At 32.1% G+C, this 13,491-nt stretch overlaps 2 protein-coding genes across 2 annotated transcripts; both read right to left on the bottom strand.

Moving 5' to 3' along the window:
• Nucleotides 1-140: 140 nt before the first annotated feature.
• On the bottom strand, nt 141-818 carry LOC140888868 (uncharacterized). The gene has a single exon (XM_073296572.1). It carries the CDS (start codon nt 816-818, stop codon nt 141-143), a length of 678 nt encoding a protein of 225 aa, XP_073152673.1.
• Nucleotides 819-4,870: 4,052 nt separating this feature from the next.
• LOC140891034 (uncharacterized) lies at nt 4,871-8,886 on the bottom strand. The gene is made up of 9 exons (XM_073299257.1): nt 8,536-8,886; nt 7,535-7,757; nt 7,285-7,434; nt 7,033-7,167; nt 6,666-6,731; nt 6,522-6,572; nt 6,017-6,124; nt 5,433-5,517; nt 4,871-5,175 (listed from the first exon to the last, which is right to left on the bottom strand). The coding sequence occupies exons 2-9, from the start codon at nt 7,640-7,642 to the stop codon at nt 5,006-5,008; spliced, it is 873 nt and encodes a 290-aa protein (XP_073155358.1). The 5' UTR covers nt 7,643-7,757; nt 8,536-8,886; the 3' UTR covers nt 4,871-5,005.
• Nucleotides 8,887-13,491: the final 4,605 nt, after the last annotated feature.

Below are 13,491 nucleotides of genomic sequence, written 5' to 3'. Positions count from 1 at the left end.
TCTGTGTGATCCTTCTTGGTTTCTTCTGATGAACTTGTCGAATTTCTTTACAAACAATGACATGGCATAACTGCTGATTTGTTCTGCTGACTTTTCCGGTTTGGCTGGTGACTCAATTTTCACTGCAGTCAAGGCCTTTGTCAGTTGTGAGGTAGACTGACTTCCTCTCGAGTCTGTAATTCGAACTCATATGCTTTTAGATCTGCAAACAGGTCATGCAGTTCTAATTTGTTCAAATCTTTTGATTCTCTCATGGCCATTGTTTTTACATCCCACTCTTTGGGAAGGCCTCGAATTACTTTGAGGATAACTTCCCTGTTGGGATATGTTTTCCCCAATCCGTTGAGCTCAATAACAATGCTGCTAACTCTTTCGTCAAACTCTGACATTGATTCTCCTGATCTCATTTTGATGTTGTCAAATTTTTGAGTAGCTACAGATAGCTTGTTTTCCTTGGTTTGTTCATTTCCCTCGCAAAGTTGAATAAACTTTTCCCAAATCTCTTTTCCAATTTTGCACGTCTTGATTTTGCTAAAGGTATTCTTGTCAAGAGTTTTATACAAGATATCCTTAGCCACATTGTACAAGTTTGCCTTCTTTTTGTCTTCGGCAGTCCATTCAATTCTAAGTTTCTCAATGTATTGAGGACCACCTCCGGAGAGGGCTATGGCAGTATTAACCTTTGTAATATCAAGAGGTCCGTCAGTGATGACAAACCACATGTCATCATCTAGTGCTGATAAATGTGCTTGCATGCGAATTTTCCAGTCATCAAAATCTTTCTTTGAGAACATAGGAATCTTACTGAATGGAGTCATTTTTGTTTGAGTGCTTTAAGAATAAGATAATAACCTCTCTGATACCACTTGTTAGGATCGGTTGAAATTCTAGAGGAGGGGGGGTGAATATACTTTCAAGCAGTTTTGCTAAAAAAAATGGAACTCGATCGATTTAATAAAGAGTTCAAGGCTTATCTTAGTGTCCAATATAGTTTGGCAAACAAAATGTGTGCGAAAATATGCCAAGCTACAGATTTAAAACACTTAGGGTAAATCAGTTTAGGGGTAGGTCTGACGTTGAATGGTAAACTGAAATAACACACGAGATTGTTTATGGATGTTCGGAGATTTCAAAACACTCCTACGTCACCCCTTCTTCTGCCTTGGAAGGATTCACTAGAAGACTTTGATTTATACAAACAGTTTGCACAAACCCAATCTAGTTTAGGACTTAAACAGTGCCTAAACAAGAACTCCTAGTATAACACTTTGATTTTAGTTCTAGACTGATCTTATAGTAGAATACAATACAACTCGAAATCTTTTAACACAAAGATTGACCCTTCAATGGTATGAATGATGCTATGAATGTTTTGTGCTTTCGAGTTTTCTTGATCAAATCTTGAGCGTAGGATGCTTTATGATTTTTTGAGCAATAGCAGAGATATCAGTACTTCGTGTGTGTGAACTTTGATCAAGATCCCTATTTATACTCTTTGGTTTTCCAACGGTCAGAATTTCAAAAGCATTCTTCAGATGAGATTCAAATTATTCCCGTTGGATTAGTCACTGTCACCAACGATTTCTGACGCCGACATTCCCTTAGTATCGCGGCACTACGTTCTGCAGATATGTCAGAGTAAGGACGATCTTATCCGGAAGTACTTGTGAATTTATTGACGCACTCAGTTGGGCAATGGTGCACTGATAAATTCAGTTTAGTAGGGTAAACTGCTTTGTATCTCTGAGACGATCAGTTGAGTAAAGATGGACTGAAGAGTTCAGTTTAGCAAGGTAAACTGAATGTGTTCTGAAGCGTTTATGGTTTAGTTTATCGTCTGTATGTCATCATGACGTCATCATCACTGTATATCAGTTTAGCTTTTCGTAGACGCTTAAATAGTTTGGCTTTGTTTTGTCAATACCAAAACTAAATTTCCCAACACATTATTTTTTCTCTATGAAAAAGTCAATATTCTTATCATCTTTATTATAAATAGCAATTTCTATGGTGGGTCTGGACAAACGCGAAGACTCACGCGGACCTGTTTGTGAACACGTTTGGGCGAGTCTAAACTCGTCTCTCTGGGGCAGGTTTAATACAAGGCTAAATTTAGAACTGGTCCATTAGCATCCCTTTATTGAAGTGTCGTCGTTCTTTAAATAAAGTATATTTTTATAATAATTGGTAATATATATCCTATTTGAAATAAAAACTATTACATGTTTAGTTATGAAATCAATATAATCTTTAATATTGCAACTAATAAAAAAATTATAATATTTTCGAAAAATGTAACCCCCGAGTTTCAATAATTTTTTTATTTATGGCCATCATTATTTTATATCTACATTAACAGTTTAGAATAAAACATTATCAATAACTCATGTAAGATTATAAATATAGTATTTAATGTAGTTTTAATTTGTCACAATATTGATATTGAAACCTATGCAATTATTACAGCTAGTGTTTTTTTATTGTTTTTTGATTATTCTTGTAAAATTATGATCTGTTTTTTATCATGAATTTGTCTTATTTTCTAACTCATGTATGTATGTTTTCAAACAATATTATTTATTATGTATTTGTTAATAAGTGAGATAAGTTAATTAAATTAAATATTTATTTTGTAATTTCTTATCTTATGTGTTGATTATTTATTTTGTGACTATTGATTTATGAAAAACAAATGTAATATAGATAATGAATTCTAAACCTTAATTTAAATTATTGCGCAATTATTTTTTTCCTTTTATATTTTGAATTTTTCTCTCTCGCTTTTTTTTTTCCATTTACCATCTGTTTTTTATTTTTCTATGAAAGAATCAATATACACATCATCTTAATAGAATTTTTGTGATGATTTCTTTTTCTATCAATCATTTACATTTTGCTATCGTTATTATTTTATTTTTTCGTTCATACTTTTTTTATTACTAAAAATTTTTAGTTACAAAAATAACAATAATTTCATCGTTCCCAACTACATTCTGGTATGTATCGTTTTCTAATACTTGTATGTCAATATCGTTAATAATTGATGTAATTGTTTAACATCATCTTTTCTTTTTAATTTATTATTTTTCAAAATCTAATTATCTTCTTTTTCTTATAATGTTTTCATTGCCGAAATTTTTGATTGAATTTTCAATGTCATTAGTTAAAAACGTTTACTAATTTTTTCCTATTTTGAGAGTAAATGCATATTTTTATTTATTTTGGTGTATTTAATATTCCTTCATTAATTGTAAAACTATCTCATAATTTTTTTAATGGTTTTAGCTTTATGAGTAGGAAAATTAGTTAATTTTTTTTTAATTTCAACTTTTATATATATATATATATATATATAGATTAATAACTTTAAAAATCTAATAATATTCTATATTTAAATATGAACTCATGATATAATTATTTATCTCAAAATATCCTTACACAAATTAAAATATATAAGATTTTTTTAAAAAAATATACGTTTATCCAGTCTACAAACAAATAAAAATCAAATATCTGGTGTTTCAATCTCTTAAGCTGCGTTTACTTGGCTTGATAAAGGTATGATAAGTTGATTAATCCAATATCATCATATATTTACTTGAAAAAAAATCTTCCCAAATCTCAAAGCCCGTCATTTCACTTTTTTTTTTATCTTTATTTAACTTGATATCTCATCCTTCATATTTCTATGTATAACTCATCCTTATCATTACTTTTGAAAAAAAAAATACATAGATAAACTAATATACCCTCTCCCAATTTAAAATATTCAAAAATAATCTAATCCAAATTTTATGAATACATAAGTAAACATAAGATTATTTATAATAGATGGAGGGTAAAATTGTAATTTGTCCATCAATCATTACTTCAATGTCAAAATTAATAACTCGAAATAAATATGTTACATTTTATCCATTATTATTATTATATATCCATTAAACTCATTTTAATAGTTCTAGTATGATTTATCCACATATAATCATATCTCATTAAGTAAATGTAGACTTAGTATTTAATTAAGATTTTTGTTGAATTTTTTTTAAAAATATTTGTGGAAAAATGTATTTACTTTATCTACAAGAAAATAGAAAATAAAGTATTTTGGTATTTCAATTTTTTTGGAAACTGAATTATTATTATCTAATATGCACACACTTTGTCAATTTTGATCTTATCATATTATCTACAAGAAAATATAAAATAAAGTATTTTGGTATTTCAATTTTTTTGGAAACTGAATCCTTATCTAATATGCATGTCAATTTTAACCTTATCATAATAATCAATTTTACATATAAATATTGATTTACGTTCATGCCCTAACTAAAATATTGTTTTTACTTTTATAACTCTATATATTTTTATATGGTTTTGCTTATATTGTAAATAAAAGAATAAATTTGTTATTTCATAATTGTAAAATTTTGACCTTTTATTATTCACACTTTTAAATAGGTATATATATATATATATATATATATATATATATATAATAAAAGATAATAGATATATTTTTAGGGAGAGAATCTCTATTAATTATTGTTGTAACATTTAACTTACACCATCACTTATAATATTATTTGACTTGGTCGTATGGTCGCATAATATTTATTTAGCGCCACTGCGTCATTTATCGAACTAGACAAACCCTTAGAAAGAAGTTAAAACATGTTATATCAGACAATTCCATTACCTAGACAACTATTGTCAAATTAATTTATTCGATCTATATTGAATCAAAATAAAACAAATTATAAAGTTACGCGATCATTATCCAGCCTTCACATGATATGTGTCTAAATCTCAAAATATCTTATGTCGGGAGAGTTTCATTTGAGCTAATAACATTTGAAAATGATAAAATGAATTGAAAGCACGTAACATAACTCATTCATATATACATAGAGCGGGATTGATTATAATTATACACAATTTCAATTATGTTAACAAAATTTGATAGAAATGAGATCAAAATAAATTCTGGTACAACATCGTGTTTGATTCAACAAAAATCATCTTTATCACTTTCATACTGTTGGCATAGCAAATGCCATCCAGTACTGATTGCTGCAACTTCTTTCTTCATAGCCACTGCAACTTCTTTCTTCATAGCCTTGGTGGAAAGTGCAGCTATCTTCTTCACAATAGAAACTCTAATGTCACTCCTCTTACCTGTCAAACAAGGAAGTTCGTTAACAAACATCAACCCAAGAATCATCAATCCAGACAACATAAAAACACTACGAGGCAATTGACAATTAGCAGTCGTACCAATTAATAGATAAACATATTCAAATTTGTAATCACTGTTTTGCAAACAAATGAAACTCAAAAAGTAAAATGCAAAGCCAATAGAACTAAAACTGCCTGAATGCACTGAAAAATCGAAAAATCAAATCATTGATGGCAGAGAACGTAATTGTACACACCTTTGTTATTTGAGTTCTCAAAAGCACTAGTTGTTGCCAAAGAATCGGTTGAATTGGAAGGTTGTTCTTGGGATTGCTTTCTCCTCTGCATCAACAAGATAACAAGGTCGTCGTCACAATTTCAACAAAAACAGGCTTCTGCCAATTAAGGTCTCAGCATAAATACATGGTGTGCTAATATATACTGATTTGAAAAAGTCCTTAGCTGGAAACAAATTATGACTGTTTGACACACTGCAATTCTATCACAAGACTCTTCTCATAAGAATTTTCAGAGATAGTAGAAAAGACCACAGGTTAAGGATCCCAGTTACTCCAAAAACCTCTTTCTTACCAGAGGACTAAACATAAATACAACGGCAAGTTGAAATATTTAAACATAAAGTGAAACATGTCTCAAGGGGACAATCCCAGCAAGCCATAATGATAACCATGCAAAACATAGATTTGCTTACTGGAAAACTAAAGAAAAACATAGGGAAAAAAAAAAAAGAAAATACAAATTTACACAGTGAACAGTATAGTTTCTACTGCGACCACGAGAATTGCATAACTCAACCAAATACCCAAAACGAAACTTTTACCTTTAAGAAACCTGAGGAGGTTTCACCATTACCAGGCGGAAGAAAATCCTCATTATCATCGATATCTCCCTCGTCAATTCTTCGTATGGCACAAGCCTCTCTTTGTCCCTATTTCAATGATGGAATGTGATTGAATTAGAAAACTCCAAAACAACGCACGTAGGGAAGATGAGGATCAAAAACAAAAGAAAACAACCAATAGTTATTTAAATCACAAGGCAGTGTGTATGCCTGTCGGGATGTTTTAAAGTATACATATATAAAATGAGTATGCAAAAATATTCAAGCAGCAAAATATTAAAAATGAGTTCTTAAAAGTTGAGGTGATCTTGGAATTAAACATGTCGCTGGATTTAATTTACGGTAAAAAGAAGAGAGAGAATGGCTGCTGTCATGTATTTATCCTAATAGTCATAGTGAAAATTAGAAAAAAGAGACGATGCCGCGGTTGAAAAACTGTGACAAAGATTAAGTCTTAGATTATTGGGCTCAATTGACTTCTCACCTTAAATACTGATTTTACAACAGCTTCATCTTCCTCTTCCAAGATACGTTCCTATAAAACAAACAATATAATATGCAGTCAGAATAAAATGTGTTAGAGAATCCAAACAAGATCTGAATCAAGACGATAGGTAGTGATAACGACCTTTTTCTCGTTGGAATGTTGAAGAGCTTCAAGCATCGCATCTACACTAACACTTGCATGTCTTGACTGCAAAAGGCACAAGAAAACGAAAGAGTAAAAAATTAGATTTGTGTACATGCGATTCATATTAATAAAACAATGCATATTATTAAGGCCCCACAGTTTTCAGAACCACAAAAGCAAGGGATGACCGATGAATCATCAAAGCAAGTAGCAGCAGAACATCAAATTCTAAAACCTCAAACATAAATCTCAGCAAATATTGGACAACAAAGTAAACATTATATATTCACAAACATAGAAGCAAATATGATGATTGATGATAAAACCAATTAGAAAAGTTGTCACGCTTAAAACAAATATATACCTTCATAGATTTAATCTCTTCCAAAGCAGCAAGAATATCCATGTCCCTTTTGGAGTCCAAAGTTTTATTCTCCAAGGCTTTCATGGCATCTCCCATCCCTTCAAAATTTCTTTTTCTACTTGCTTCGTCAGTCGCCTGCATATAAAGAGAATGTATTTGAATTTTGAAATCATAATTCTAACATGAAGACAGTCTCATTCTCAAAACCTAAAAAAATTACAGAGTATGAAATGCGTAAAAAGAATAGTTTACCTCATCTTCAGCTCGCCAAGGTTCAAAATTTCTTGTTGCACCCGATTCAACAAGATAATCAGAATTCCGTGGATCGGTCTTGTAAGTTATTTCAGCTGAACAATTTGTGCATTTAAAATAGAACCTCAAAATTTGGATTCCCAAATATGTCTGCATATGAGCAAATACAACCAAGTCAGAGAGAATGTTGTCAACACATTACTGATAAATCTTAATTAAGGACAAACTGGTAAGTCAGAACATCGAGTACCTCTCCAATGACATCTTCCTTGCGGGAATTGAATTTGGTTCCTTTGTATATGTAGTTCCCACAGGCGCCGCAGCGAATGCTCATAGGCAGCATCATGCGGACCTTCATCTGTTGATTCTTTAGTTGTCACCGCCGCGGAATCTTCGCCGGATCGAAGTCTGGGGGATAATACTTGTTGACAACTTTTCTCTCGCTCATTGCTTCACGCTGTTCAGCCGCAAATCTGAAATTGCATAGTTAACAATTAAAATTATGACTAAGATACCTATTCATTGCAGTATCAAAAAGAAGTGCAAACGCATCTCCAATAAAAACTATCGTGCAATATAAAAATTGAAGTCACTATCACAAAGTAATATAAGCAAGCAGGAATTAAATGCAACAACCATTCTTTGAGTCATCGTGGTTTCATGGAAGTCACGTTTGGGACAACTCACCGTTAGGAAATTAGGGGAAAAAACAACCAGGAAAATGATTTGCAAGACTTTTTAAGATTGCAATACTCAGTACTTGACCACACGTATGTATATATGCTAGACTTTTACATACATGATTATATACATCAAGAAGAATACAAACTCATAAAAATAAATTAAGGGTTTCTCAATTCATCAAGAAGCATATGATATATCTAAATTCAAAAAACAAATGAACTTCAATTTAAAGTACGTGAATTTATTGCATGGATGTGGATTTATAGCACTTCGATTTTTTTTCCACAATTAAATTTAATTTGTTCATCAATTAAATATTAAACAAAAAGATTGTGAATAAACATCCAATAAGACAATTGCCGAGATCAAAGAAGCTGTTCTAGATTGTTCTAAACCAGTCTGAAATTCTCGATTGGGGATGCAAACTTGAAGATTCAGCCAAATTTCATGGAATATCATAATGTAAATAATATTATGACTTGATAAAGAAAACCCTTTTGAAAAAGGCTCAAAAAAGTCACTTTTTCACAAACCAAAAATACGTGAATTCTAAAGATTTATACATACCAGGAAAAAAAAGGTAGGCGCAGAAAAGCTGAAACGCAGCACGGCGATGGCACGTTGGTAGCACGGCGGAGAAGCTCAAAACGCAGCTGAAACGAGCTGAAGCGCAGAACTGTTTCAGAGGGGGATTTGGGCAGAAAGAACCATTAAAACCAGCGATCTATGGCTCAAATTGAATCTACCGATGTAAGAAAGAAAACCCCTCAAACGGATCGAAGATTGAATCTACCGATGTAAGGAAGAAAACCCCTCGAACGGATCGAAGTTTCTTCGTTAGCGGAAGGAAATATGAGCCAAATCTCGTTTTGGGGATAGGGTTTTCCTTTTTTTTGTTTTTTTGATTTCCTTCTTCTATGCGTAATGTGACAATGTGCGTATATAATATCTTTTAATATTTAATTAAAGATCTTTTGCTATTTAATTAAAGATGAGCGCCCTATAAAAACTTATCAGTTATTTACCCACGTTCTCTTCCAAAACTTACTTTTTCCCCAAAAACCAACTCAAATCCCACCCCTCCCAATAAAAAATAGTTATGGAGGGAGAGAAAGCCTAACATTTCATTCTTTCGGGCTTTTGGATCTAAGTGCTTCATTCACAACAATGGTAAGGACAACTTTGGCAAATTTGATGTCAAATCCGATAAAGGTATTTTTCTTGGGTATTCTACTACAAGTAAGGCTTATAGAGTATTCAATAAGCGCACCTTACTTGTTGAAGAATCAATGCATGTTATATTTGATGAATCTTTGTTAAATATTTCTCGCACTAACAATGATGATATAGAAATACTTGAAGAAGAGATGGTTTTCTCAAGCTTAAATGATATAGATGCTACAGTTGAGGAAACACCACTTCCTAAGGAATGGACACATCACAAAGATCATCCTAAAGATCTGATAATTGGAAGTCCATCAAAGGGAGTATCTACTCGCTCTTCTCTCAATAATATTTGTAATCATCTTGCTTGAGCCAAAATGTGTTGATGATGCTTTACTTGATGATTCCTGGATTATTGCTATGCAAGATGAGTTAAATGAATTTAAACGCAATAATGTTTGGGATCTTGTTTCTAGGCCGCATGATAGACCTGTGATAGGTACTAAATGGGTGTTTAGAAATAAACTTGATGAGCATGGCACCATCACTAGAAACAAGGCTAGGCTCGTAGCTAAAGGATATAGTCAAGAAGAAGGCATTGATTATGATGAGAGTTATGCTCCTGTTGCCCGTCTTGAATCCATTCGTATGTTACTTGCTTTTGCATGCTCTAGAAATTTTAAATTATTTCAGATGGATGTTAAAAGTGCTTTCTTGAATGGTGATTTGAAAGAAGAGGTTTATATTGAGCAACCTGATGGCTTTGTTGATCTTTCTTTGCCTGATCATGTGTTTAGACTAAACAAAGCATTGTATGGTTTGAAACAAGCTCCTCGAGCTTGGTATGATAAACTGTCTACTTTCTTGCTTTCAAATGGTTTTTCAAGAGGAAAGATCGACATTACCTTATTTACCAAGAATGTCAAAAATGATCTTTTGATTGTGCAAATTTATGTTGATGATATAATTTTTGGTTCTACTGACGAAACTCTTTGTCAAGATTTCTCTAAGTTGATGCAGGAACACTTCGAGATGAGTATGGATCCTATTTATTTCTGCTTCAGAATCATCCAAGATGCCGAATTTCATTCAAGAATCCAGAGCCCAATCGATTTTGGTGAGTGTTATAGTGCTATGAAATTCCCGTTCACGCTTTCTATTTTTGTTTGAGGAAATTTTGAAAAAAAAAATCAAACAAATACGAGTGTTATCAACATATTTTTGGCATACTCAGTTGGCAATCTGGAATAAAATCAAGCAAATACGATCTACCTTCACCACCAGTATCAGAAATAGTTTTATGTTTCACCAATTTTCGAAAATCGCTATATTTATTTGCTGTATATTTCTGTTCGATTTGTTTTTATCTTTGGGTTGAGGTTGCCTTTATCTGTGTGCTTATTTTAGAGATTTTCGAAAATTGGTGAATCATAAAACTATATATATTGAAAATTGGATAGTCGGTGGTGATAGATTTGAGATTTTAATGATTATCGTTACGGTTTGTTTGTTTGTTTTCTTAATTTTATTTTGTGTTTATATTGGTGCGTTTTTGGGTGTTCTATCGTGGCTTCTATAAAACTTATTTACAAAAAAAAATTAATTTTTTTGTTTATTAATATGCTTTTACTCATCACCAAATATGTTCAACCTCGGGTTTCTTGCAAAAACCAACTAAACCAGTTAAACTTGACATTCAATCCTTGATAAAATTTTCGGTGGATTGATTGATTCAGGGCTTTGAAGAAGAGTTATTGGGACATGGAAGTCCATCCAAGGTAATTTTTTTTTTTGCAAAATCCGGACCTAACCCCCACCCTTGAGCTTAGACCCACCAATATTATTTGATCTAATTTTGTTCAATTTATGTTGCTTCACACATTGATGATTATCAAATTATGTTCTCTCTTATATCATTGTTATAATCTATCGGGTAAAGAGGCTACTATTATTTTTCTCATTTTTTAAGTTTGTATTTTGTATGACTAAGTAGAATTTTCCTTACATTAACTATTTTTTTCATCTTTACTGTTTTATTAAGAATGAACAAGGTAAAAAAACTGATTGGTACTATTAGTACGTCCAATTTTAAATCACAAAGTACTAGGAAAAACAGAAAACAAACCACAAAAAATATTTCTTTTCCCTCTTCGATTCTCCGATTTTGTTAAAAAAAATCACTTTTCCCTCTCCTGAGATCGTGGGTCACACAAAGATGGGGTCATAACCACTGACATGTTTTACATTCTCAATATGAATCTTGATTCTTAACTTTTGCTAAATTTATATTTACTGATTACTCAATCCAAGATGTTAGTTTTTTTACTGCAAGCGTGTGTTCAACTTCAACTCATGGTGATATGTTACATTCTTCTTTCCAATTATTCTTGAAATAGATTTCTCTTTTTAGTGTTCTAATGACCTCAACCTTTACCATTAGGAGATTTATTATTTTCTTTTGAGAACTCCATAAAAAAAATTCTAATAGGCCGTATTATAGAAAAATTTCTTACTAAATGATAAAATATAATGCCTACATGGTCGATGATTAAAGGACGACACATCTGAGTTTCGTATAACATTTCAATTTTTATGATTTATATAAAACTTGATGTCATGCTACTTTATTTTATTCAGGATTGGAAAAAAACATTATTTTATTTTGTCATGCTACTGCTTCAAACCAATACATGGTCCTCAGCTTTCTCATTCAAATTTGAAAATTACGTGGCTCTGTTTCTCGAAAATCTCAGCATCAATAGCAACTCCGTGTAGTTACGGACGTCGGCTTTGCATTTCTAGCACATTTTTTGGTGAGACCTCTTATCTAGATTGTCATTCTTACACTCTTTAATATGTTTATTTCATTGGATTTCTATGTACTTCTCTCGGTTCTGTTATTATGTTACGCAAACAACATGTTTGACAAAATAAAAAGCTCAATGTTCCAAAGCCAATACCACCCCTCTTATGGCAGTTTCTGAAGCTAAGTTACATAGATGTTATTCATGCTAGATTCACCATCAACTTGCTGATATTTAAAAAGATCTGAATAAATACACATGCTGTTATGCGCCCGGGTCTTATTGTGTGTTCTTATACAATAAAAACAATTTACAACTTATCGTTCTTAGTTTGAGTGAATTTCCCGGTTGAAAAAAAAACTTATAAAATTTTTATTCTGCCAATCCTAAAATTTCTTCCTGTTTAAATTGTTATCAAATTGATTAAGGCCTTGGGTGAACTCTAAAAGCATTCCGATGGGATAGATGTTATGGTGATTCACATTTATTTTTGATTTGCACTTATTTCATATATTTTTTTGTTTCTTCGGTTGGCCTTTGGGTATGCAAGTTAATATAAAATGTAAGCAATTTGTCTTTGCTCTATGTGGTACTTGGGCAGGTTGTTATCTTGGCTTCATATGTAAGAAATCCCCATAGTGGTTTGTTTGCTCTTTCCAGGGCTCTATCTCAAAGTGGGATTGCCAAGAATATACAGGTATCATTTGTAGTCTTAATTTTGTCTTCGATGGGTTTTCCACTGTATATTAAAAACTTTCAATGTCTTCTTATTGCAAAGGCTCGAGAACCAATTATCAATCAGAGGACACGTAAATTTGACTTTGAATGGTGATGCGGGCGAAATAATTATGTCCCTATTCAGCAAATAAAATAGGAAATCGTACGTCCTCCTGGTCTCCTGCTTCTTCGGTCACCTACAGATGGGAATGATCTCCTGATCTCCTACTCCTTCGGTCACCTGAAGAAGTCGCACATCTTCCTTTTGGGCTGTCACCTGATTCACGAACACACGTTAGAGGCATCGGGTGGTCACCCGACCAAAACCCTCTGACGCTCAAGTCAGCGATCACTTCCATACAAAACAGGAGAGCAGAGAGCTTTTTTAAGCTAAAGAGTCACTTACCTTGAAATGAAGAGATTCACTCCTATTTATAGGCAAAATTGAGCTAAATTGCACACTAACCCTCTTAGGCTCAAAAAATGCAATTTAATCACCCAGGACTACAAAATTAAGAATTAGTCCTTTAAAAATATTATTCTCGCAAATCGACCCACTCTATTAATTTATATATAAAAAGTATATTAAAAAATATACTTATACCCATCATAGGCCCCCTACTCTTGAGTAGCTACAATTTTACTGAAGATGATCATGAGTACTCATTATTAATTACCTCACAATCATATATATTTATTTTTGTAACAATACCCAACATGTGTACTCCTCACACGTGTCCTTCAATTTGAGAATTTTTTGATAAATTGCTTGGGCAAAAAATTCGGTGCTAGGTTTTTTGTTTTATTATAAATAGAGTCTTTTCTTTGCTACGCTTTT

Source organism: Henckelia pumila, chromosome 3 (assembly GCF_033568475.1).
Source record: "Henckelia pumila isolate YLH828 chromosome 3, ASM3356847v2, whole genome shotgun sequence".
Classification (NCBI taxonomy): domain Eukaryota; kingdom Viridiplantae; phylum Streptophyta; class Magnoliopsida; order Lamiales; family Gesneriaceae; genus Henckelia; species Henckelia pumila.
The sequence above is the reverse complement of the archived record's forward strand: the minus strand, read 5'-3'. Positions and strand labels throughout refer to the sequence as shown.

Coding starts and splice junctions, on each gene's coding strand:
- LOC140888868 (XM_073296572.1), bottom strand. CDS start 818: ATGACTCCATTCAGTAAGATTCCTATGTTCTCAAAGAAAGATTTTGAT.
- LOC140891034 (XM_073299257.1), bottom strand. CDS start 7,642: ATGAAGGTCCGCATGATGCTGCCTATGAGCATTCGCTGCGGCGCCTGT. Junction 6,573..6,665: donor AACATTCCAACGAGAAAAAG/GTCGTTATCACT, acceptor TTTGTTTTATAG/GAACGTATCTTGGAAGAGGA. Junction 6,125..6,521: donor TTGTAAAATCAGTATTTAAG/GTGAGAAGTCAA, acceptor TCATTGAAATAG/GGACAAAGAGAGGCTTGTGC.